The sequence below is a fragment of the Rhipicephalus microplus genome, chromosome 4 (genome assembly GCF_043290135.1).
Source record: "Rhipicephalus microplus isolate Deutch F79 chromosome 4, USDA_Rmic, whole genome shotgun sequence".
In the NCBI taxonomy this organism is placed as follows: domain Eukaryota; kingdom Metazoa; phylum Arthropoda; class Arachnida; order Ixodida; family Ixodidae; genus Rhipicephalus; species Rhipicephalus microplus.
This window is the reverse complement of record NC_134703.1, coordinates 122,218,092-122,244,711: the sequence shown is the minus strand read 5'-3', so window position 1 is coordinate 122,244,711 and position 26,620 is coordinate 122,218,092. Positions and strand designations below refer to the sequence as shown.

General features: G+C 43.5%; 1 protein-coding gene across 1 annotated transcript in view; it reads right to left on the bottom strand.

Annotated features, from left to right (window-relative positions):
- The window catches only part of LOC119172851 (cell adhesion molecule Dscam1-like), a 284,967-nt gene extending 265,057 nt beyond the window's left edge, over positions 1–19,910 (bottom strand). The window contains exon 1 of the mRNA XM_075893168.1: positions 19,405–19,910. Within this exon, the coding sequence (XP_075749283.1) occupies positions 19,405–19,540 (136 nt within the window). The 5' untranslated portion in view covers positions 19,541–19,910. The remainder of the gene's footprint in view (positions 1–19,404) is intronic.
- Positions 19,911–26,620: the final 6,710 nt, after the last annotated feature.

Below are 26,620 nucleotides of genomic sequence, written 5' to 3'. Positions count from 1 at the left end.
TCTGTTTGCATCTTTGAACAAGAATGGTTGTTCACTAGTCAGTACTCATTTTCCGCGTTTCATAGAAACGGTTATTTCTTGATTATTCTTGTGATCTCACAAATGTGAGCCTGCAAACAGAGCACCCGAAAGCAGACGACTAGAATTGTGACAATCACCTGACGTTTGAGGTATGAAGAGCAAACAACTTAAGTGTGGGCTTAATTGAGGATGCCATGCTTTTTTGTCATTCCTATGCTGAAATTTCATCCGTCTCTTACTCTATGAATTCTCACATGCAGCAGTTTGTAATGTGTACAGATTAACTGACAGTGCATGGAGCAGATCAAGTCAAGAAGCGTGCAAGTTTCCGATGCTTTGGAGACACGTGATAACTGGTGCAGTAGTTTCGGAGCCAAGCAACATGAATATTTTAAAAGGTTGCGTCAGTGAGCACCACCCACGCAATAAGCAGATAAGATTGGATTGGGGGTGGAAAACCAATATTTCTGCTTCCATGAGTTTTTCGTCTCAGAAGACACTCAACACGTGATCACGACCCGAGATGATGCATTTCGAACATTTAGAGGCTGCCAAAAGTAAACGTGGAACACATCAACGCAGTAAACAACAGCAAAGATGAGAAGATTAGGCTACCTTGAGGACATCAGGAGAAGTGTCCGAAAGCCTCAAAATTCAGGAAAATATGATATTTGCTGGCTGCCACCTGAAGTATTTTTTCGTAGCGGCTGGCACCTTCAGATGTTAAAAGACATTATTTCGGAGAGGAGTTAACAAGCTTAAATCAATTAGCTTTTTACCTAAGATGGTTAGATGGTTATGTCAAAAGGGAGAATTGAAGCTCTTGATGCATTGATTCTATGTCAGCTTTGAAATATAGAAAGACCTGCTTCTAGTAATTATTTTGGCGTAGTAAACTTCATTTAGGTTCTATGCGAAAAGTTGTTTAGTTTGATTCAATTAAAAAGCTAATGCAGTTAACTTTTCTACTTACGGTCTGAAATTCGTTTGATCATCTTCAGATGCCTGCCTTAAAAAAAGCAGTTCTGAAGGCGATGAGCAATTAACAAATTTTCCAGATTTTTAGGGATGTTCGACACGTTTTTTGAAACACCCAGTATATCTGGCACGTTTTGTGCAGCAACACCTTAAGGCAATATGTACTTGCATTCTCTTCAGGCTTGGCGTTTGTTTTCTATTAGCTGATGGGGTTCTGCACAGTTTATTGCATCTGTCTCCATACGTCGTGCTGTCACTCTTCCCGTGTCGTCAAGGCATTCATTTGGTTATGAAAGTCAGCGAGAAATAAAACGCTTGTCTGCGCGTGCTTATATAAACTGGTAGTCTCGATTGGCAAGAGCTCATGCATGAAATCGTACGAGGAAGATTAAAAATGAAGGTGCGAGAGCATTTGTCGGAAGCGCTGAAAGACCGCAGCCAGCGCCGCCAGATTGTTGATCGTAGACACGCTCATATCTTCTATAGCTGTCTCAAGTGTGGCATCTGCAGATGTCGGCACGGTAGGACTGAGCGAACAAGAATGCGAGATGATGAAAGCGGCTTAGAAGAACCTGTCCTATCGGGATATGAGATTTCACTAGTGCCCATCTAATACTATAAATGGCCCTCTTCTGAAAAAAAGGTTCCTGGCAAAAGAGAACGAGACAGAACAAACAGTTCCAACTAGTGATGTGAAACGTCAGCTTTTGAGCTAGCGGTGCTGCCATAGGTAATAATAATAAATCGCTTTAGAGAGCGAGAGGAAAACGACAATGGAGGACATTCGGCTCAGTGCGCAGTAGATGCAGTATAATAATGAAAATAAAAATAAACGTACAATGGCACTTTGAGCTTCACGAAAGGCGCTTCTCCTTACATATTGCGGCCGTTCTCTAGTTCTACAGCTGCGATGATTCGTAAAGTAGAAACAAAAATGACTCATATCTACAGCGAAATGCAATCTCTCCAAAGAGCGTTGAGTACCTCGATGGCAGCGGACAGGTTATAAGAAACGGTCAGTCATTCGAGTTTGGGCCATTATATTAAAACAAAAAAAGCGACTAGGACTGCTCTCGACCGGAATCACCTTTCTTATATTTTTATATATTTGTAAATGGGCCGTGGCGTCTGCATTTCTCTGGTTCTCGAATATTTTTAAGGGTGTTACTATTTTTGAACTTCAGTAACGTAAATTGTTGGGCGAGTTGATTTAAAGTAATAGGAAGAATAAACCAGCGAAAAAAAACACATGAGTATAGCTAATGAGAACAACCACAGGGTACACGTGCTTGACTTTCAACTGCCATCAAGTGGTTTTTGCTGGTTTCTTTTTTCTATTACTATTTTTGAAGAGAGCCGTGATCTGTATTTTCATCATATTGCCATGGCTGCGGATGCGTAATGCGGCTAGATTTTTTTTATGTTGATGCTGCTTCCTTCATTGTCATCATCGGTGTCATCTCTCTAAGGCTCGTAATTTCCTGGCAATGATGGATGAATAGATGAATGATTCGCCGTCACAAAAGAAGCATACATGAGTCAGGTGATTTATTTTGCGCGATCCATTATGTCTGTATCGCTCCCTGAGAGAGCAACTGTTCGTTAGTGGGAGACATAAGCACTTTCAGAAGTGTAGTACTACTACTAGTAGTACTAGTAGTAAGTATTTCATTTCTGGAAATGTAAGGAAAAGGATAACAGAGGCAAAAGACGTTTTTATACGCCTACCAAAGGCCTCTGCACCTGTACTTCATCAGAGTTGCACACTTTTTGTGCAGATACAATAAGCAACAAAGACTTTCACTTGTCACGTAGCACATGTGCGCTAACAAAGCTATACGGTAACTCGTAATAAAGAAATATATATACATTACATCGATATGTTTTTCACAGTCACACGCTAAAAAGTTAAGAAACAAAGCGTCTTTTACGCCCCATACATAGTGGTGCTACTGATGTGTTATATAAAGAGGCAAAGAATGACTTGCATAATTTATTTTGCAGGCTGCCTTTTGTTGCTTTTTTACTTGCATTTTCAACATATTTCCGAAGCAAGCATGTACATTAAATCTTCTTGTTGCATACAAAGTCACATATTGTTGCGCTGTTATGATTTAAATAACAAAATATTGGGTGAACCAATGGTACCTTGCAATAGTCAGTGTATCACATCTAATAAATTGAATTTGTAGCCTCAAAAACAAGGTAATGAAGGCTGTCAGAGCTTCATAGAAAATTATTTATTGAATATTTAAGATGGTATAATTTTGTTTCACTGAAGTACGACTTTATACTATATACGTATTTTAATTATTATTATTGTTGTATGGTTCGTCAAATACACATTGTGTCATTTGTTTTCTCAAACAAAGTCCACCAGAGGAGTAAAAATGATTAGTGTTTTCTCAAAATGGTTCTCAAAGAAAGCTTCTCGCAGCCATTACAAGGTTGACGAGGCGCGTTCTTGTTGAAACATTATTAGTTTGATAATCATAATTTGTATTCATTGATTGAGCCCTTAAAAGTCAGGCTTTCGTTGATATTCCAAACATACCAGCGTGCGCGTAAGAACTCTATCAATTAGACACTTGCACAGAGTAGTCTTATTAGAAACCTTTCTTGCGTGGTAACAGTTTACCCGTCGTAACACTTTATTACCGTATCTTGAACATAAATCACAGTACTTCTTGTCCTACAAAATCACGCATAAAACGGCGTAATACTAACTGGCGCGCAATCGGCGAACGTATCTCAGAGAGGGTGCCGCAGCACGTTATCAGCCCTCCATTTCTGGGTGTACGAACTGTTCGGCACCGTAAGCATCTTCCACTGAAAACTGCTTTCTTGTTCACTTATCTCTCACAAATTGCGTGAGATTGGCCGAGACTCACTTAGCTTTATCTCGCCGCTTGCACGCACCCGCATACTTCACAGCTTCTGTTCCGATTCTCCATAGCCTCCTGCCTCCAATCTTCCCAACTGCACCGACCCCGTTTCACTTTTTATCAGGCGAGTTCTTCGTGCCCCGAGCTCACGTGCACGTGGCTTCTTTGGGGCACGTGCCTGGGGTACTCCTCGGCATGCCACCAAGTCCCCTCTGACGCGAGTTCAGTCAGCGCATGTGAATCGAAGTGGGTGCCGCTCGGCGCTTCTCGCGTCCCCGCCCTCTCTGCCCGTGCCCTACTATCCGCACTGCTGTGGGTTAGCAGGCACACAATCGCCTGCTGCCATTAAGCCACGCCATGCGGCGTTAATTTTAAATGAGCGCGGGAATCCGCACGTTCGCGGGGCACTGCGCCACGTGCGTGAGGGGAGGGCGCCCGAAAAAGAGGGCCGCCTCTTCCGGAAGCTGGCTTGCTTGGTTCCGAAGAAGCGCCGTTTGGCGGCGTTAGAGCGCTGGAAGTGAGGAGCTGAACAGGATGAATAGAGAGATGCAAGCGTGTGGCTCAGATGTGTGACTTGGAAAACTACGCCAGGAGGAAGAGGAGAGAGGGCTTTGATCAATAGCGATGCCACACAATTCGAGCTTTGCAATGCCCCTCTTGCTTCTCCTTGACTTCTTCCTTGTCTGTGAGTATCGAGGTCGTGCAAGTGACACCCGTCAAATGGGATTTCAAAATTGTAAGCAGAAAAGCCGTTCGTGAAGGGGTGGTTTTGAGCGCCCCTGAAATTTAAGCCTCAGGCGTATGTTTGCTTTAAATCTTGTCCGAAAAGTGCCTCAGAAAAATTTTTTTATTCGTAGCTATTTAATGAGTCTGCAATGTTGAGTAAAGCATGAATCTAACTTGAAATGGAAACACAAAAAAGATAAAAAATATGTAGTTTGAGAAATGTTGACTAGAGCTCACAGTGACGTGCATCGGTTGTTTGTTTATTTGCTGGATCCTTGTAAATCGTCTTCAGAATTTGCACATTATGTTGTTAAATTTAACGCAGATTTAAAAAATTATATTTCATTCATTCATTCATTCATTCATTCATTAATTCATTCATTCATACATTCACCTGTAAAGATTATTTTATTGCTCTACGAACATTTTCTAACTGGCGGAAACAACTCTCGGTGCTGTTGTCATAGGTTAATTTTCAAAACAAGACTGGATACTCGTATGTCTCCGAATTCTCGAACTCTGTTTCCATGCATTTGCAACAGATTTTCCGTATTACTGCAGCAGAACATGTTTCATGTACGTTAATATTTTTCACGCAGCAATTATACGATTTCGAGTTCACAGGTGGAACATGAATCTTTATTTATCTATCCGTTATTATCTTTACTGTGCTGTGACCTGCTTTGCATAATTTTAATAAAATTAATTGCACTTCTCAGTCGTCAAACTGCAATGACAATGCACGTTGTGCGTGCTTGTTTTCCTCGCATATGTACATGCCTGCACATATCACCATCTAAAAATGCGGTGTCATCAACTTGGTTAATTTCTGTACGTTTTTACATTTGTTAATAATATAAGCTGTTTAGGTGAGCCGTAAGTCTTGGGGCCGATTATAAAGCGCGTTTTTTCTATGGCCTATATAAAAGAACTATCATAATCACAAATGGGTATGTGTTCCAGAGATCCCACTACTCTCTGCTGGCCCAATGAAAATCAAGAAAGCCCAAAAAAATGGCTGCGAAGTGACCGCAGCGAGCCGAGCATGTACAAAATGGAAATACTGGGGACCGGGAACACGGCGGCTACGAGAAGACACTTAAGCGATGGAAGCCCGACGCCAACGACGACCTGCCCCGTAGATTTATGACAGGCGCGATGCCTGGTCTCAGGGCGAGGTTCGCTTTCTGGATTTTGGAAAGTCGTGTCGTGTTTGTCACGTGCGGTTTGAAGGAACACTAAAGAGAAGAAGCATTTTTTTCCCTATTAGTAAATTACACTTTCCCAATCACGAAGACACCACGCTTGCCGCGACGAGACGTTCGGTGAGCCTGAAAACGTGCAAAAAGAAAATGCGCGTGGCGAAGCCACCTGAAAATGTTCGCGACAAATGGCATAACTTTATAGATTTCGAAGGCGTGCGCTACACACTGAGCAGTTTTTAAGCGTATAAATGAAGAACATTGTTTTCTGAGAAAGCCACAGACTTAACGTACGACGTATCAGAAAATCTTGTCGTTCTTTTTTTTTTTATTCAATACGCCAGAGCTTATAGAGGTCGAAGCAGGGTTAGGGCAAGAAAACAACATAAAACAAAACAAAGCAAACACCAATATGGTTAATATTAATATTGTTAATAACTTTCAATGATACCAATGTGGTTAAAGGCTAAGAGCCCCGCAGCGGTGGTCAAGTGGCTATGGTACTCGGCTGCTGACCCGCAGCTCGCGGGATCAAATCCTGGCTGGGGTGGCTGCATTTCCGATGGAGGCGGAAATGTTGTAGGCCTGTGTGCTTATATTTGGGTGCACGTTAAAGAACGCCAGGTGGTTGAAATTTCCGGAGCCCTCCACTACGGCGTCTCTCATAATCATACGGTGGTTTTCGGACGTTAAACCCCACATATCAATCATCAAATCAAACGCTACAAAGAATTATTCCAGTCTGCTACGGTGCGTGGGAAAAAGTTTGATTAAAGCTGTCCTCGTAAAATATGATGTCAAAGAATTATGATGACGGTAGCGAGTAAGCCTTGATGAAGAAGATGAAAATAGAGTGAGAGGTTCATTGCTAGTTCCCGATTTCAAATCAGGTAGAGAAATTGTAAGCGTGCAGCTTTACGTCTTATTTCAAGACATGGAATATTGTTAGTCTGAATTAGTTCAGCGGGTCAGTAATACGGAGAACATTTTCAATAAATAACCCTTACAGCATTTTTTTACAGATTCTTTAGGCGGGTACTGTTGGTTTCACTAAAGGGGTTCCAAACAAGGCACGCATATTGAAATTTTCGCTTAATTATTTTGTTATAAAGATGTAATTTTGGCGCTGAAGGAGACTGTTGGAGCTTATGTCATGAAGAGTATAACTTGCGGTATTCAGGAGAACAAATATTATATATATGTGCACGTCAACACTTCCCCAAAATACAAGCAGTAACGTTAAAATTCGTGACGTCACACTGGGTATTTCAGCACGAAATGTAAAAATGAAATCGTAGCGTCAGTTTTCTCAGTTATTAATAAACTTTTGATGATGAAATTTATGACATAGGCGTTTTTGGAGTGCAGTATATTATTCTGAATTTATGAATTGTTTCTCTTTAGTGTCCCTTGAACTCAAACCTCTTTTGAGTTAAAAATCAACGTAGAAACAACTGACATCACCTACCTAAAGCCCACCAATGACCTAGAAGAAGCCTAGAAACAAGCTGCATCACCTAGCTATAAGGCCACCAAACAACCCACTAAGCAACCAGATCTCTCCGTGTCTTGACTTTATTCTCACTCTCTCTCTCATCTCTGCCCTTGTTTTCTCACAAATCAGAGCTATCACGCGACGTGTTGAGCAGCGAGATTTGCCACATTTCTGTTGCACATACTAATTCTTGATAATTTTCTGCAGCGCCACCGCAGCATTTGTATTTCAGATGCGAAGCAGCTTATGGTCGTCACTTGTACCTTGTACGTCGTCATAGCCACGCTAGTAATATGAGCGCCCTAGATGGCTTGGTGGTAGAGCGCTCGCTGCACTTTGGCGCCCATACTTCAACCCGACAATTACTTTTACGGACTTCCAACCCCCGCAATTATGCTCCCACCCTCGGCTCTGAGCATTAACCCGCTTCTTATGTGTACAGAAATTATGCAACACCAAACACTAAAAAAAAAAACAACTTTTGCCCTAAGGGCCCAACTTCAGGAAGGAATCGCAGGTAGCGTGGCGTCGCCTGCACAACCTGTCCTACCCCACTCCGTAGATAGATCCCGACACACACGCACCACAGTGCAGGTTCTGCGCCAATAAGACAGCCCCTCCTTGTATTACATGGTATGGAAATGTCAACCTTTGCAACCCCGGACACAACACAGCATGAAAGGGTGGGAAGCATCTCTGTCCTGCTCGGACCCGAAGACCCAAGAGACCCTTTTGAAACGTTCGAGGACAGTGGCCCACGCCAGTGGGATCCCGAACTAAGAATCGCACTCACCTGCCTACTTGCGTAGAACATCTAATAAGCGTTTTATTGTCTCTCACTTCGGCGCGTACTCTGGTATGAGTGGAGAGAGCTGGCGGCGCTCCACTACTCTGTGTAGTAAAATGATTGCTTCTCTCTCTCACACACTCACAAAGCGTAGTAGTATAAATGAAGAGATTGCGATTGATTTGCTAATACTTACCTGTCTTTTATGTCAGCCTGTGCGAAAGAGTGTAACCACTTTTTCTATGTATATATTTATTGTTGCCAAGAAGAGTTGACTGCGCCGTAAGAACAGCCTTTTACGCCAGTCAAGAAAATAAAAGCGACAGAGAAAGCTAGTTTCGCTTCTTGCGTTGATCTCTTGCCAATCACAATTAAAAAGATACAGAAATAAGGTCATGCGTACTGCTCTTTTTGCGACCATAAAAAATATAGATGACGAGTAAACGCCTGTGAATGCATGACGGAGAGTATAGACCTGCCTACTTCTACTTCCCGAACTGCATTTTGAGGGACATAACTGCCTCGACTTGAGCGACTCCATCTGTTTGAAATGGGCTAAAGCTGTAGGCTGAAAGATGAGAGTAGAGAATATCAGGTTTATCACAAACGGCAACCATTGTGCCGAGTTCGAAGGAAAACGTTCTTTTGCCTCAGTTTGTATAGCTCTGTAAAAGCTCGTCTGCAGCGAAAGAAATACGCTGCCGTTATACCGATGATTTTTTTTTGCTTTTTTTCATATTGTGTAGAAAACAAGAAAAAGATAAGAAGCCAAGTAATTTTCTGCATTGTTCATGAAACTCAGTTTTACTTCTCTGATGGGAAGGTTAGAAAAAAAAATAAAACAAAAGAACTACCCATGTGGTGCGTCTTTCGTTAGTATTGTTTTCTTATCTGTTTATTTTTCTTGTGATACACTTGTATCACATTGGTTTGAAGGTTTTAGTAGGTATATTCAGTTTCTGTGTGTGCTTCGCCACCATACAAACGGTTCATGAGTAATTTGGTCGATTCCTTTCTGCCGAGTTTCGGACAAATTGGCGGTCAAATCCCGGATGAAGCGCGTTCAAACACCACTGACCCTCAAACGGTGACTTAAAAAAGTAGATGGGGCGCATAGCTGTTTACAGATCCCCAGATAGATCTCAGTGGTACGTTATAAATCCAGCAGATCACCAACAAAGAATTTTCGATAGTTCATCATTTACAAATCTCTTGCCACATTCCAGACACAGGACAGCTTGGTTTTTTAGAAATTGTGAACTGTCGCGAGCTGCTACACTAATTGGACTTCATTGACTCGAACTGCTGAAGACACCAGTAGCGTTATTGGTTAAGAAAAAGTCGGAGCTATAAATAAGTGCACTAGTAGTAAATCATTGTGAAGTAGTGTTCAGGTGTATATTTTGACACAGTAGTACAATACAAAAGTGTACATACGTATCTTGATCAGCGTTATTTCGTTTTAAACACGTCATCTGCATAACGTGGTGTACAATCAGAAAATCACAGTTGTTCAGTTTATTCCATTCATCAAAGAGAGAGAGAGAGAGAGAGAGAGAGAGAGAGAGAGAAGAAGTATAAAAGCAGTGAAGTGGACAACGTAACGCTAAAATTAAAGACATGACTACTATAAAGTTGACTGTTCACATGAAGCCGAAAGGGCAGTCCATGTCGGGACGTGTGTGCAGTATGAATACTTGGTTAAAATTGGGAACGTGTGAAGATATGTATCATCAGTGCTTCAAAAATTATCAAGTACAATTGTTACTTTCATGGTCTCATATTTCGTATTGCGAGTATAAGTCCGATAAGTCGGGCCTCTAGTACGCATGACGGACCACACTTTGCTTGCTGCTGGCATGCATTTTATCTTGGACGAAGCTCCCTTGAAAAGAAACTTTATCAATTTATTTTGATTTTTAATTAGTGCTTGTTACATGAGCTGTTACTAGCGAGCTATGCCTTTTTTATTTATCCAGATATTCGACACGGACGCCCACTTTAAAAGTGTGTGTCAATGCATCGAAACAAATGAACTAACAAATTAGCGATGTATACACACCAGATTGATATCCTCAATTGCAAAACATCCTACGTTGAACAAATCGGCCATTGGGCTTTATGCGATTCGCGCTTAATTTCGATGCTTCACGTCGCAATATGTCAGGGAGAACATTTTAAGAACCTCCGTGAAACTTCTCCGGTCGGTGTTTACATCCGTCAAAGTTGCGAATTGATACTGCACGTCTGAGCAGATTTCTAAAAAAAGGTGAATTAAAAAAAAACATATAGCTTCTATATATTCAGCGGAGAGTCTGCACAGCAAGACAATGTCTTTTCTTCATTGTAGCTTCTAAACTGAGTTCTGAAGCGGCAAACGTATATGCACAAAGTGTTAGAAGCAGTCGAGGAGAAAGAATAAGATTTGGCTGGGATCGCGCACGTTGAAATTGAGCATGCGCATTGAAACTATGCGCTAAGAAGAAGCAAAATAAACACTAATCTCCAGGATAAGAACTTCGAGAATACAAGCAAACGAAATAAAATTTAACGAAACGGGACTGGTGAAGGTGGTCGTTTTATCACCACCACCAACAACAACCAAACGTACAAGTGGTGCAACGCGTTCTTCTCTGCAAATCGCGCTGCCCCGTATCGGAGGACAATGAAAGCTGTTCTTTCTGCATTCGAAGTAAGAAACGGAATGAGCCAAAGGCCTTTGTGTTTTACTACGAAGCCTCCGTAGTGCGCAATCTCTGTTTGAAAACGCCGCTTCACAGTCGTATCACGAAATGCATTTGTCTCCCCCCCTCAGTTGCGTTGTTGTTTTTCTCGTGCGCCTTTTTCCACGTCGTTCTTCTTGCCTTGAGATGCAAAAGAGCATCTATCAGCCTCCGCAGTTCGTAGGGCACTCGCAGAATTCAACTTTGGCGAGTTGTTTATTTCCGTTCTTACACATTTCCCTGTTTTTTGTTTTCCGGAGAGAGCTTACACAAGTGTGCGTATTCGTCGAGTGTGTCGTGCGTTGGTAAAAAATAGTTTATTCATTTATGGGACATTTTCTGCGGAGAAGCTCCAAGTATTCAGAGGGGCTTGCTAGAGAAGGACTTAGTTAAGCGCTTCGCGTGCAGCAGGCACTCTGTGGGCCCAGTCGATTAGACTCAGCTGATCTTTCAGGTCCTCGCTCCACCCATTTCTCGCGAGTGTACCAGCACATCTGTCTCGATTCATTCTTTATCCTGCTTGCTACATCACGTAGTGCTCTCACATTGAACACGCTGCATCTCTGTCGTGCGTTGGCTTTGCCCCACATTGAATAAGTTGAATAACGACCGTAAGACCTCCACCTCGTCCCTTCTTTTCAGCGTTCTCACATGAGAAGTGCGATTCCGGGAGTACATTCCCGTCGCTGGCGACCTGCGTTTACGGCGACGAATGCCAATTATGAGGTCAGTGCTATAGATCGGTAGTGCTATTGTTCCCCTTAGTGTTCTTTGTTGTTTTTGGCTCGAGTAGCAGTTTATCCTAACCACATCAGCTTGGTAAACAAGCCAATAGAACTTACATGAAAATGAATTTCTCGAAGTAAACGTATTATGAATGTACTGTTGAATGAAAAGTGTGATATTCCTACATAATTAACGAATGGCACGTGTGGAAGAATCACGTTGGGAAGACAGCACTAAGGTGTGGCAGTAGTACAGAAGGGTATGCTACTTGATATACGTAACTGGGGCCAGCTTCTGTTCACATCGGTGTTCCGAAATATCGTAACTACGGCACATCTTCTCTTTCCCAGGTTCATTTGTTAAGATCTGGCGAGGATTTGACATCCTGGTGTATTGTGCTAAATGCGGCTAAAGCCTTGTGAATGGCCGCGATGTTCTACGCTGATCAACACTATATCTGAAATGCCCACGGTGTTTGCGTTTCGATTAACCATCTCTCTGTCGGTTTGTATCTAACCTTTCACTCTGACTAAGGCTGTTGGGTGGCTCGCGTAGAGTCGACTGGGTAGGACTGGGCATGACAGACTTCTAAACTAATCAGCGAGCTTTGCGGAGCAGAGGTAGACATTGATGGTTTAAACGCATACTGCATGGCAAACTCCTGAAAATAATTACCATTGTGTGTGATACAGTATGATGCACTCGGTCTGTGCTTCCTTTCAGACAAGTCTTTTGGCCATTTTTCATCACCCCGTGTGTGTGGCAAGCCAAGAGGAAGAAAATTCTTTTAAAATGTAGTCATGAGCGCTATTGGACCCGTATCGTGCGTAGACTACGGTCAGAACCGGGACATACTTCACGGTACTTCGTATAACTTGCGATACACTAGTGGCTCTAAATGATACAGCACATCCACCAGAAGAACGCACTTGTGGGACGCCTCATATAACGCGAGTTCACTGCAATGATGTAGTGACAAATACGGTTAACAATGTGTGATATAACTGCTGGGATTTGTGCATGAGCCCGCCGTTGCAGACTAATAGAAGAAGTGCATGACTCCCATTTTGCGCAAAAAGCTGGCAACCTTTCGTCGGCACAGCTACTTGTCAATATTCTAAATATACTTCTTTCTGTCTCCCGTGTATTCATGATCCCCGTGACCTTTGGTGAAGGAGCGGAGATTCGATCCCATGCACCACTTTCCGCAATTAATACTCACCAATAAAGACGTTTTTGGCTGTTCAAGTTGATCGAACCCTGTTAAGGCTTGTTGGTAGGGTAGCTATTTGTGACTTATAACGACCTCATAACGGCACGAGAACGTCACGATGCGAAAACAAAGTCACAAAGAAACTAAAACCGCGAGTTACAGCAGAACCAGCACCTTGTTCATTGTTCACAACTCGCTCATTAACTAATTTTACGGTGTGCAGAAATGTCTTGCCTTGAACGTTCTCGCTGATATTCGTAAAACAGAACCCACGGTATCCAGCTAACTTTTTTAAACATCGGCGTTTCATTTAAGTAGCATGATAACCTACTTTGCCGAATAAACTTGCATAGAAATGTAGGAAGTATGAGTCCGCAAACCTTTATAAAATGGCGATAATGTGCCAATGACTACTGTACAAGAGGAACAAGAGGGTGATGGTTTCACCGGCAGACCCTTTTCAGTGGCGGATCGGGCATGTACACGCCATCATGCCGCAGTCATTGTTATACAGCGGAACATTCTTTTTGACTGCCGACAGACCTTTTCCTCCTTCCGGTCTCACGCCCCCATCGGGGTTTCAGTTCGCGACCAGCCGTGGCGAACAGATTAGCGCGCTGGAACAACAAATGACGGACCTCCGCCGGGGTCGCGTCCACAGCTGCCAGATAACGGAGCCCCATGCTCGGGCTGCTCCTTTCGTCTTCCCTCCCCTTCGCTTATTCATCCGCATCCTCCGCTGGCATCTGTGCTTGCTCTCCACCAAATAGCCTCTCTCTGGGGGCTCCATTGTGTTGTCGAAACCAAAGACGCTGATTCGCTCTTTCTCTCCCACTTTTCTCTCACAGCGGCCATCCGAGAGCGAGCTGCTAAAGAAATGATTTATGTGGGCAGACGCCGATATTCGAGCGCTGCCTCCCAGAATCTCTTCCTGGTACGTTTTTTTTTTTTGTCCAGTGTCGGTGGTCCTGTGCGTGCTTGTGGGAGTTGGCCTCGTCGCTTGACGGCTGCTCCCGTGGTGATGCACGCATGGTTGCCTTCCTCCTCTCTTGTGGCACGTGACGCATTCGTTACTGCGTAACTGGTCAAAAAAAAAAAAACTCGAAAGAAGGGGATCCTTAGACATTTGCTTAAAACTATTCGAAGCCGAAAGTCATGTTGTTTTTCGTTTCAGTCGATACACTAATACTGCTTTGCCATCCCTAGAAAGCTTCCGGCATTGTGATTTGCACTGCCTCGAAGACCGGAAGCCCCTCAACTTGTTTTGCATTGCCTCTGTTATTGCATTTTGCATTGTCTGTCAATCCGATAAGGGTTTTATGTGCTATTGTGATGGCAACCCCCAACCAAAGGCAAGTAAGAAGCGAAGCTTCACGTCAACGAAGTCTGGATGGAGGTAGAAGTTCTAGTCGAGGGCTTATTTGGTAGAGTCTCGTATGACTTATGCTTGGGGTGTTCCACTCCTGCAGACACACACTACGTGCCAGGTGACGAAGTTGCTTTGCAGCGTCAGTCCTTGACAAAGGAATCGGAAGGGTGTGCTCTTCTTGGTGCGCTGTGCTAGCCGCGTTGTCTGCGGAATCATTGCCACTGATCCTACAATGGCCAGGTAGCCACTGAAATTTTACCTCATGGCCTGTTCCTGTGACGTGGTGAAGAAGCTTGACAACCTCGTAAGTTCACTGTTCATGGCAACCTCGTCGAAGGACTGACTGCATGCTTTGTAGGGCCGGTTTGAAGTCGGAAAACACAGCCCATTTACCCGATCTCTGGGATTTGATGTACTCTATGGCGCCATGCAAAGCCGCAAGTTCTGCCGCCGCAGACGTAGTGACGTGTCACAGCTTGATTCGCAGAGTGATTCCTCTAGCTGGAATCACCACCGCACCGCCAGAACTAGACGCTGTGGTTGGTGTATATGTGCACGTGGTTATTGTACGTCTGCTGCACCAAAGAAGACATCGACCATCTGATATGCCATCGCCCTCGATTTGCCTCTGAAAGACAGAAGCTTTCGGACGCATTGCGACAATGGGACGATCGGCCCCTCTCTATGCAGATGCTACTGGAACACCGTCCTCGCCTTTCGTCGGCTCGAAAAGCAGTCAACGCTGTCTTGTGCTTTTTGAGGACTGCGGGCCTACGTGACCACCTTTAACTTTTGAGTAGTGCCACCACTGCATACGCGTCACCACATTGACTCACAATCATTTTTTTCTCTTATTCTATTCTCTTTCCTCTCTCTCATCTTTATGCCCCCTTCCCATTCTCCCAGCGTAGAGTAGCAAACCGGGCATGTGCCTGGTTAACCTCCCTGCCTCCTCTCTTGTTGTTCATCTCTCCCCCTCCCGCCTCTGTGATCTGTCTGTATTTGACCAAAATATGATATCATTGAATGGCGTCATAAAGCAACATCACTTCACGTGACGTAACTAAACTTGGTGGTCTGTGCGTCTTTGTGACGTCATATAGTAACGGATGTGATCGCGTGATGATGATTCCTGGTATTACTTGTCTCCAACGTTGCGGGAGGACGCCAATGCGAACGGTCAAATTTCGCGTTTGATAAAAAAGAAGAGAACTGACAGGTCAGCGTAAGCAGCAGGAATCCCCGCTGCTGATATCAATGCTGAAGAAATATTAAGGACTCAATTCACATAGACGAAAATAAGAGGACAGAACTGGGCGTCAAGGGCGAATAGTGTGGATAAAGATTGATGCGATTTCTAGTCCGTTTTATTATTTTTGTCTGTGAGGGTTACGTCCTTCATGTTTCTTCAGAATGAATCAATGATGGTTAACTACACGTTCTATTATTATTGCGACAAAAATAACAGGCTTGTTGATAAACTGATGTAATTCGACGGGAGCGCCGCTGAGCTTCTAAATTCATCAAGTTGATGTACGCAAGTCAGGTGCTCTGTTTAGAATGGAGCCATTAATAAGCTGGCCGAGAACCTGACTCAGGCATTTAGAAAACACGTTCTCCAGGAAATTAGACCACTTCGTAGTCTCGACTTGTTGCCGTCTGATAAGTTTCCTTAGTAGAATTGCCATTGGAAATACTAACGGATACCGAATGTGCTTGAGGTAATGTAAGTGTCTATGTACAATACACTTTTCATTAGAACTGCTTTCCTTATCCTGTACCCTTTGTATAGTAATAGAAAGATTGTTTTGGCATTACTGCTATAATTGATAAAGTTTGCCATTGCCCTTGGTACTCCATTGTTCTCTAGAACCACCACTGGAACTGCATTGAACTGGAGAAAAAAGCGCTTATCTATACTGCCATTTCCTGCATTTAGACCCCACTACCGATATTTTGCCCAGTTTTCCCTTCTACCCTTGTGAGGAATAGCAGGCTAGCAACTCACATTCCGGGCCGACCTCTCCTCCTTCTCATTAAACATCTTCTTCTATAGTTCTTGTTTGCGTTGTCCGTCTGGCTTCCTTCGTTTCGACTATTGGAAGTTTGAAGTATTGTTTGTTCCCGTAGACAACGACTCTTTCTTAATGAGCTTCCGTACAGTCTTAATCTCGGTCTCTAAACATTCGTAGTCAATTAAGAAATTTATCACTTTTACTTTTAGCCGAGAAGAAGCTGTAGCGGAACATCTACCACAAGATTGTTCATTTCATTCCAGTGCCGACATGTCTCTGAGGACGTTATTTTACTGTGTTTGTTTGCAAATAATTGCCTAGTAAATTTCCCTTGACTTAAACAACACCTGCGTGAATTTACTAGCGCACAATCGTATGTGTGCTGGTGAGTGTGGAGGTGAATCTTAAGAACAATATTGCAAGCACGTGTTTATTAAATGCGAAGCATTTTTAGCGGACTCCGGCGACTTTGAGCGTATCTATCTATCTATCTATCTATCTATCTATCTATCTATCTATCTATCTATCTATCTATCTATCTATCTATCTATCTATCTATCTATCTATCTATCTATCTATCTATCTATCTATCTATCTATCTATCTATCTATCTATCTATCTATCTATCTATCTATCTATCTATCTATCTATCTATCTATCTATCTATCTATCTATCTATCTGTCTGTCTGTCTGTCTGTCTGTCTGTCTGTCTGTCTGTCTGTCTGTCTGTCTGTCTGTCTGTCTGTCTGTCTGTCTGTCTGTCTATCTATCTATCTATCTATCTATCTATCTATCTATCTATCTATCTATCTATCTATCTATCTATCTATCTATCTATCTATCTATCTATCTATCTATCTATCTATCTATCTATCTATCTATCTATCTATCTATCTATCTATCTATCTATCTATCTATCTATCTATCTATCTATCTATCTATCTATCTATCTATCTATCTATCTATCTATCTATCTATCTATCTATCTATCTATCTATCTATCTATCTATCTATCTATCTATCTATCTATCTATCTATCTATCTATCTATCTATCTATCTATCTATCTATCTATCTATCTAGCCACCTACGACTTTTAGCTCTCCTGGCCGTTTGAATAATGGTATCGTTGCCAAACGTGGTATGGCATAAAATGGCAATATGTCTAGCATATTTCACTACTCATAACATGAAAATCGTGACATGTATGTCCTGAATGTGATGATTAACATTTAATGGGCTTGCTGCTGTTGCGGTGGTTTCGTTCGCATGACATGTTGCAAAACTGCTATGGTATGACATGAATGCATGGCGAACACAAGCGGCAGACCCTAACATGAAAATCATGACATGCGTGTCATGTAATAACATGACTACATGCCACGCTCATGAAGCACTCGCGGCCGTTTTGCTAGCTTCACATATACCTAGTTTGGTATTGCGGTACGTAAATGGATGACGAAGGTGTGTGAGTAGTACAAACATGAAAATCGTGACATGCGTGTCATGTAACAACATGACTACATGCCACGCTCATGATGCACTCGCGGCCGTTTTGCTAGCCTCACATATATTTAATTTGGTATTGCGGTACGTGAATAGATGACGAAGGTATGTGAGTGGTACAGACACGATAATCATGAGAGGCATGTCATGTAACAACATGACTACATGCCACTCTCATGATGCGCTGGCAGCTGTTTCGCTAGCTTCACTTATACGTAATTTAGTATTACAGGACATGAATGGATGACGAAAGTATGAGGCTGGTGCAAACATGGTAAACATGCGATGCGTGTAATGCAACAACATGTCTACATGCCACACACATGATGCGCTCGCGGCTGTTTCGCTAGCTTCACATATGCCAAATTTGGTATTCCGTGATGTCAATGGATGACAAAGGTATGTGACTGGTGCAAATATGATAATCATGAGACGCTTGTCATGTGAGAACATGACTACATGCCACAGTCAAGGCGCCAATACTCTTCGTGACCAGGCGTGCGTGAGCACCAGCGTTCGCTTCGTCGCGTCACGCCGGCGTTGCCACTCCAGGCGCCGGTCCTCCCATATACTCGCAGGCACGCGCTGCGTTGCTTTGACGCATGCGCGTTTCAGCGCGCCCGGCATCCCTCCGTCTCGAAAAGAGGCAGACGCAGTGCAGTCTGGGTAACGTATTGGCGCCAAATGCAGCATGTCGCATTTCACACCGTTTGCCGTCCGGCTGCACTGACAGATGCTGGTCGTGTCAGTCGCGCTTGGCGTCAGACTTACAGTGCTCACGTTTTGCTAACGTAGCGTCTCTGTGTCCAGCGTGCGCGCGCGTCAAGGTTACGTTGGAGTATATTGGGCCCTTCATGATGCATTCGAGGCCGTTTCGCTAGCTCCACATTTACTAAATTTGGTATTGAGTGACGTCAATGGATGACGAAAGTATATGACTGGTGCGAACATAATAATAAGGAGACTGGTGTCATGTAAGAACATGACAACATACTACGCTCATAGCGTGCTCACAGCCGCTTTGCTAGTTCCACATATACTATATTTGGAATCACGTGACGTGAATACATAACGAAAGTAAACGACACATCCAAATATGATAATCATGACACGGAAGTCATGTATGGCATAATTTACCTCCAGCTCGTAACGTTGTGGTGATTTGAAAGTGGCATATCAACCTTCCTCATTCGTTCTTCGCGTATCATCGATTCCCACTGTACGTGGGATCTGCCAATTTTTTTCATCAGTTAATAGTCTGCACCTGTGAAATGAAAAGCTCTTCGCTTGAAAGGAAGAAGACACTTCCTGGACGCATTTAAACAACGTGTGTTCGTACTGCGTGTAATGGGTTGTTGAGATCATTCATGTTATTTCATGGCTTCAATCTTACTCGAAAGACTTTCTACTTGAATGCATTTTGTTAGAATCTATGTTTTTTCATTGTTCTTGGTTGTCATGGCCATTTGGTTCACGTTTGACTCGGTAAGTCTGAGGAAAGTGAGTTTGGAAGGCACCCATTGGTAACTATTTCTGACGACATTTCTTTCTGGGTGAATTTTGGTTTGTACCCATAGTACGCACTCCAGTCCAAGAAGGAGGACATGATGAATATTCGGTGATGTAATCGCTTTTCAATGAACCACTTTACTTTATGGGGACATTTTCACGATTCAAACAGGCTGGGAAAGCACCATGATGTATGACTTACATGCGCTGCTAATGGAAATGCGCAGTAAGCGTTAAAGGTATTCTTACCGGCGAGTGACAGCAAGACGAGAAGCCAGCTGCCATGGAAAGGAATGCAATCCTTGCGGCCTCGACAGCTGAGCTGACACGACCTGCGTAGCCATGTCGGCAAATCGAGCACGTGCGATGACGCCTGAGCCGCCATGCTTCAAGCTCACGGTCACTGCGAGCAGTTGCTCCGGAGTGGATGGGCGCGCGTAATACGACGGCGTGCGCGAGGAACAGAGGAAGTTTGCGGACAACGGAGCAACTTCTTTGACGAGAGCACAACTTCCGTCTCGACAACGCACTCAACACAGCGACGTCGCGAGGGCAGTAGTGGCGCTGGCAGTACGAGCCGCAGAATCATCACAGCAGGCTAACGGAAGCGGGTGCACACATTGGAGCCACATACACGCACTCCTCCGGTGCAGCAAACGCACACTGAGCGAGCCGGTGACACTCTGCAACTATCGGGCTCGCCGGGAATGGGAGCGAGCTGCTCTCGCTGCTGGCACCATCCACCCTCGACGGTGTTCCGGCTTCTCCTCCGCTACTGGGGTCCGGAGCGCGATTGATTCGGGAACCGGGCTGAACGGGAAGCCGAGGGAGAACGGGAAAGGGGGCGCGGTGGCTGTCAGGGACGGGAACCTCCCCTTCCTCCCTGTTCTCTCTTTTTTTCGCACTCCCGCAAAACCCAACCCGGCTTTCGCCTTTCTTTCTTCAGTCATGCCCTCCGGCTCCTTAGCGCAAAGGGGCCTTTTTCAACATTGTTTGGCTTCGCTGTTTCCCTTCCATTCATTTTAGTGTCAGCCGGCGTCACTTTATTTTGCTGTGTGTTATTCTCTCTATTTTGTTTTCCATCGGCCATGTATTCTTATTTCGAAAGCGTGTGAGCTACTTGGTTTCCCGCCATTGTTTTCTCTTGCCTATAGCGGATGGCTACCGGTGTGTGACTCCTTTCTCCGAAACCGAAAAGGATTTTCATTTTGTTTTCTGTTACTTTTCGGTCCTAACATTTTATCATTTTTACCTTCTCGCTTTCTTATCTCAACTTCTTACCTTTCATTGGGTAACGTTACTGGCATTTCGTAAATGTCAATCACCCGAAGCTTTGTGTTTTGCTACTCTAACGAGGACTGGCTGGTATCACTTTTACTTATTTTTTTGAGGGAACGTTTCCGCCTGCAAATGGCGAGTAATGATGCCTCGTATATTCGAGGAGGTCAAGAAAAGGCCCCTTTATATGTATATGTTGATTCTCCCTGTATTAACTTGCCGCGATGGTCTAGTGGCTAAGGCACTCTGCTGCTGACCCGCAGGTCGCGGGATCAAATCCCGGTCGCTGTGGCCGCATTTTTGATGGAGGCAAACATACTTGAGGGCCATGTGCTTGGATTTAGGCGCACGTTAAAGAACCCCAGGTGGTGGAAGTTTCCGGAGCCCTTCACTACGGCGTCTCTCATAATCATATGGGGGCTTTGGGACGTTAAACTTGAACAATTATTATTATTAGGCTCTTTGTATTACGTCATTTCAGTTTCTCTCTGCTTACGTTTGAAAATGAGTAGCATTCGTTTACGAGTTTACTCAACTCCTGGCTTCATCCAGTACTTTAGTTCATTGCCTCTGGCCTTCCTGCGTACAAAACTGCAGCTATAAAAGGACGAAACAAAAATGCCGGGAAGCCGAGCAAACCAAGAACAAAAACAACTTTCTCCGTATCACCCCATACACAGACAAAATATGTGCGTACATAAAATCAAGGAAAATAACAGAATTCAGAGGTCGGGGAGAGTTGTCCGCCCCTCGTCCCCTCCGCGTTCACTGCGACGATGCTTGACGGAGCGCAAAGTGCCGGGGAGCTGCAGTGGCGCGTCCCGCGCATCGCGTCAGCGAGCTCAACGTTGAGAACAGTCGGACATCGCTTGACGCTCGACTGGCTCGGGCGTCCGAGCGACTGCCTAGATCTCCCGCAACAACGAATCATCTCCGCAGCACTACAACACCGCAAGCAAGCATGCGTGGAGAGCGACGGAAGATAGGGTGAAAAAAATATGGTGAGGGACAGAGAGAGAAGCCATAAATAAACAGACATCGAATGTGCGCTTAGATGGGTTAGAGGGAGTGCGGATGTGTTCATACACCGGAAACGAAGCGCTTTGCGAAAAGTCGAGGCTCATTTTATTTTGAAACAAGAAGGAGGCGACGTCAGGATAACGGCAACGAAGATCAATGTGTCCCTTCTGGCCGTAAAGCATGAGGCCGTGTTCATGATACAAATTGCGATACTGGCATTTTTGAGCGATCCTGGTGCGGTTCACATGTTCGCAAATGTTGGTGGAGAGTCAAGAGGCATAGACACTCTTCACTTAAGCGGGCTGCGGATGACGTTTGAATGAAAGAGAAAGCTGGAGCTCGGAATAGCTTTGGAGTTGATAAAGCGGGAGACATTGTGCTACCTTAGATTCAGAACCAGCCAAACGTAAAATTTGATGAAGTCATGCAAATTATCATTGGGTGTGCAAAAAGCTAACTGCCAGTGGATCTGAACGGAAGCGTTGTTTTTGCATGCACTGAAAAAAAAAAACCGATGCGTCGTGAGGATTTTAGTTTACTTACAGCACAATGAATTTGTCTGAAAGAAGTGTTCATCGGCCAGAGGTGTTGTAGTGAAAGTATCAAGTATTAAAACAACGTTGTTTTTTTTCTAATAAAATAATTCTCTGCCCTAATTTACTTGTATGATTATTACGTGTGAAAACTGTAAGGTGTATTAAGGCATGTCGAATAGTGCGGTGTTCCCGGTTTTTCGATCACATCGGTTTATTTCAGGCTAACAGTCTTCCTATATTGTGCAGCTTAAAAAAGAAAGCGCTGTCACCTTATGAAGGTAGACTGGTTTGTCCGCTTTGTCTTGCGCGTAAACTCATCATTGGTAATTACACTCACTCGGCAAATATCTGCTCCCATCTCGTAATAAGAACGCGTATTACGCGTTGCCAAACGTTAAAACAGTTTGCTCTCACACTTGCCGTATAGACAACAGGTGGCGCTGACTGTCGCTCCCGCGTAAGACACGCACTTATTTGGACAGGGATGACCCCCACCGTAGCGCAGTGGTAGCGTCGGGCGTGTTATTCAAAGGTCACAGGTTCAGATCCTGCCGGTGGCAAGTTAACTCTTAGTCCACTGTTTTTGTTCACATTTACATTACAGTTAGCGTTATTAACATCCTCTATACTTTTCTTCGAGTTATTGAATGTTAGATCGCATTATACCCAAACATAGTCACTATACAGGTGACGGGAAAGTAGACGGTGATGACTCAGGCACTTCACAGTGAAAAACGTGGGGAGTAGATGTAGGTCAGCTTAGCGTAACCTTCTGCAATATTCCAGCAAAATTACTAATCGTCCTACTTCAGTGACACGACCAGTGCACTCTGTTATCGAGAACGTAATTGTGCTTTGGCTGACCACCTCACGAACCTCCGCACGCGATAAAGCAGTAAAACAATGTGTCTGAATAGGACAATATAATGCAACGGAAATCGCCAGCCAAGTTTTCATCCTTAAAAGTCTCAAGAAAAAGGAATGCTAGAATGCATCTATACTTTTCAAATCAAGGTGCATTGCACCATAAGAAAATGAACCGCAAAGAAAAAAAGAAAACGCGGCCACTGACGAAACAACATCTCCTAACAATGATCTATAGATTAGGAAAATTCAAAAGTTGCCTTGATTTTCGTCGTAAATTGAACGAAAATAAATGCAGTAACAGAAAAAAAAGAAATGTACTGGCCTTCTCATAGGCTAAATGTTTGCGCATACGCATAAAAAAAGAAAGCATGCACATCCTGGAATCCCGTGCGCATTGCTTTCTGCCGTGGTCTGCACCGGTGCTTGAATCTGCAGTGAATGCGCGTTATTGCAGTAGCCGGCTGTGCGAGTTGATACTCGTTGGTTTTGCTGAAGAGCGCAGCGATTGGAATGTCCGGAGAGAAAACACGCTGCACTCTTACCATGTCGACGGCCATGCTAAAATACTTTCGTTTCTTCAGATTACTGCGAGATGGCGCTATATGTCACCTCCCCGAGTCAGAAAGAAGACTTTCCCCTTTCGACGTCTTCTGAACGAAACGACGGAGGTGCGCGGACATGAATTTTTTTTTTGTGTTTTCATCGTGAGCGTTACTAGTCTACGCCGGTGCACAAAAGCGGAAGCCGTGTGCATAGAAAAGGCGTTTAACGACTTCCGAGTGTTCCTACTCAACTATGGCCGACGAGTGAGCTGTCCTGATATTTCTTTTATTCACAATATTGCAGGCCCTTCTCGGGCCCATGCAGGAGTTGGTTAAAGAAAAACTGCTATACAGAGCAATACCATCTATACAGAGCAATAAGTGTGAGCATATACAAATGACGAGGTATATGAACATTATGCAGTAAACAAGGTACATATAAACAGTAAACAGTATTATAATAGCTGTGCATGTTGAAGGGGCAGCTCATGAAATACCAAGGATACCAATTATTTTACCACTTTAAATCTCAATTCGGAACGCTGCTAATAAATCATCGACAGATGAGCCGTTTACAACATCAGCAGGCAGTGCATTCTAATGAGAAATGGTGTGTGGAAATAAAGAATATTTAAAAGTGTTATTATGACAGGGTTGTTGGCGTATTCTTTTATTATAATTCATCCGATTTGAATCCCTCAAAGACGTACGAATGTATGCCGCTTGGCGTACTCGATAAGATCCCTGATAAAGGAGGTATAAAAATTTTAGCCTGGAAAGCAGTCTGCGTTGTACAAGTGGTTAGACATCAGCCCTGACCCTCAAGTTCCTTATGAATGTTCGTAGTGAATACTTTGAATATATAAACCACAATACTAGGTTTTGTATGTGTTCTAATTCATCGGTTAGATATTTTTTGGTGTGGAGCCCATACTATGTCCTCATACTCTAAAGCTGACCTAATGAGGGTTCTATACGCATTTATATTAACGCTGAGAGGTGCGTTTTTTAATATTCTTCTTAAGAAGTGCAGATTGCTTAGAGCCTTTTGATATACGTTATTTATTTAATTTTGTCGTAAAGGTACACCGAGATATTTGACTTCGTCACACTTAAGTGGGATGTTACTGATGGTGTACTGATACTGAAGAGGTTTTCTTTTATACGTAAAACAAATGATAGTTATATTAGTTGCATTTAGTTTCAATCCCCATTTGTTGCACCAATTTTGTATAGACGCTAAGGAACTGTTTAGTTCTATTTGGTCGTCTCTGCTATTTATTGTTCTGTAGACTACGCAATAATCAGCAAATAATCACACCTGAACAGGTGGATAAATGAATGATTGAATATTATCTATGTAGATCAGAAATAGTAGTGGCGCAAGCACTGAACCATGTGGCACACCAGAATAAACGTCAAGGTAACCAGACACACAATTATTTGTTGCTGTGCACTGCATCCTGTTTTCCAGATAGCTCTCTATCCATAAAACTGCCTTTTCGTGTATACCTATGGCATTTAACTTAGTAACTAGGTCTCGATGGGGGACAACATCAAATGCTCTTAAAATCTAAAAAAGTTGCATCAATTTGGCTTTTATCATTTATCGCTTCAGCTATATCATGGCTTATCTCAGATAGTTGAGTGATAGTTGACAGTCCTGAAAGGAAATCATGCGTTCGGTTGTATAGTAAGTTGTTATTCACTTAGTGTAATATCATGTCCGTAAAAATGATATGGTCAAACAATTTACAGCACGCACATGTTAATGAAACTGTTCTGTAATTATTAACTTAGTATTTAGAGCCAGATTTATGCACAGGTACTACTTTCGCAAGTCGCCAGTCGTCTGGTATTACTGAAGTTTCCAATGGTTGCTTGTAAATTACGTAAAGATAACTTGAAATCCAATTCACGTTTTTCTGCAAAAAGGCACTCGTTATAAGGTCAGAACCACAAGGTTTTTTACATCTAGTTTTGGTTTTACATCTTGGCGATAGATTCCTTGTTGAGTGATGTCTATTTCGGGCATCGGATTGTCGCATTGATAATGGGACAGGGAGCCGTTAAAGACATTTCTGGTGAATACCGATTGAAAAACGCAATAAACTTATTTGCTATGACGTCAGGTTGTATAATATATTTGTTTGCAACAGTAATCTCGGATGTCACTCCTTCGTGAGATAGCGCCAAAAGCTTTGCGGTTTTTCTGCCATGTAAGAAGGCATAGTGACGGTAAAAAACGTTCCTTGGCAGCTTGAATCTTATTTTGTAGTGTGCGCGCAAGTTCTTGCAGACCACATGCGTTTTTATTCTTGCCTTTTTTTTAATTTGCCTTTTTAGGTGAATGGTTTTGCGCGAAACCCAAGGACTTTCTCTATTAACTCGTTTTTTCCAGGCGGGATTGTAGTGTTCTATATGAACGAATAATCACGGTCAGGCTGCAAAACAACCTGGAAGATAATGACCTCATGCCTCACACGATGCTTGCGTTCCGTCCAAAGCTATCAACGCAAGATGTGTTACCTCTCATCAACGAGGAAGTTCTTAGCGACGTCCCTCAGTATGAAGAACACGTATTACTGGCTCTTGACCTCAAATGTGCCTTTCAAAACGTCAGCCATAACGCCCTACTATCGGCAATAACCAACTTGAATTGCGGGAAAAAAATCCATGGCTACGTGAAGGCCTTCCTCATTGATAGGACTGCGACAATAGAGATGGGCGACCTGCGATCAGACACGTTCAGGCTGCCCAACAAGGGCACGCTGCAAGGATCCGTGATCTCACATCTTCTGTTCAATATTGCAATGGTCGAGCTGGCAGAGAAACTGGATGCTACAGATGGCATCCGGTATGCAATGTACGCCGATGACATCACCATATGGCCGATGGAGGGCTCGCTGGGACTCAAAGAAGAAATACTACAGGTGGCTGCTAATTGTGTGAAAGAGTACGCAAAAGCAAGAGGACTGTCATGTTCACCCGAAAAGTCGGAAATATTTAGGGTGCGTGCAGGCCCAGACAAAACGAGAAGGTAGACCTAACAGTCACACTGGCTGGGGTCCACATACTGGAAGTAGATACATTAAGGCTTCTGGGAGTGTGGATTCAATCTAACCAGAGGGTGGACCACACAATCAGACTGCTGTCTGGGTCGGTGGCGCAGATAACGAGAATAATCACGCGCATAACCAACAGAACAAACGGTTTCAAGGA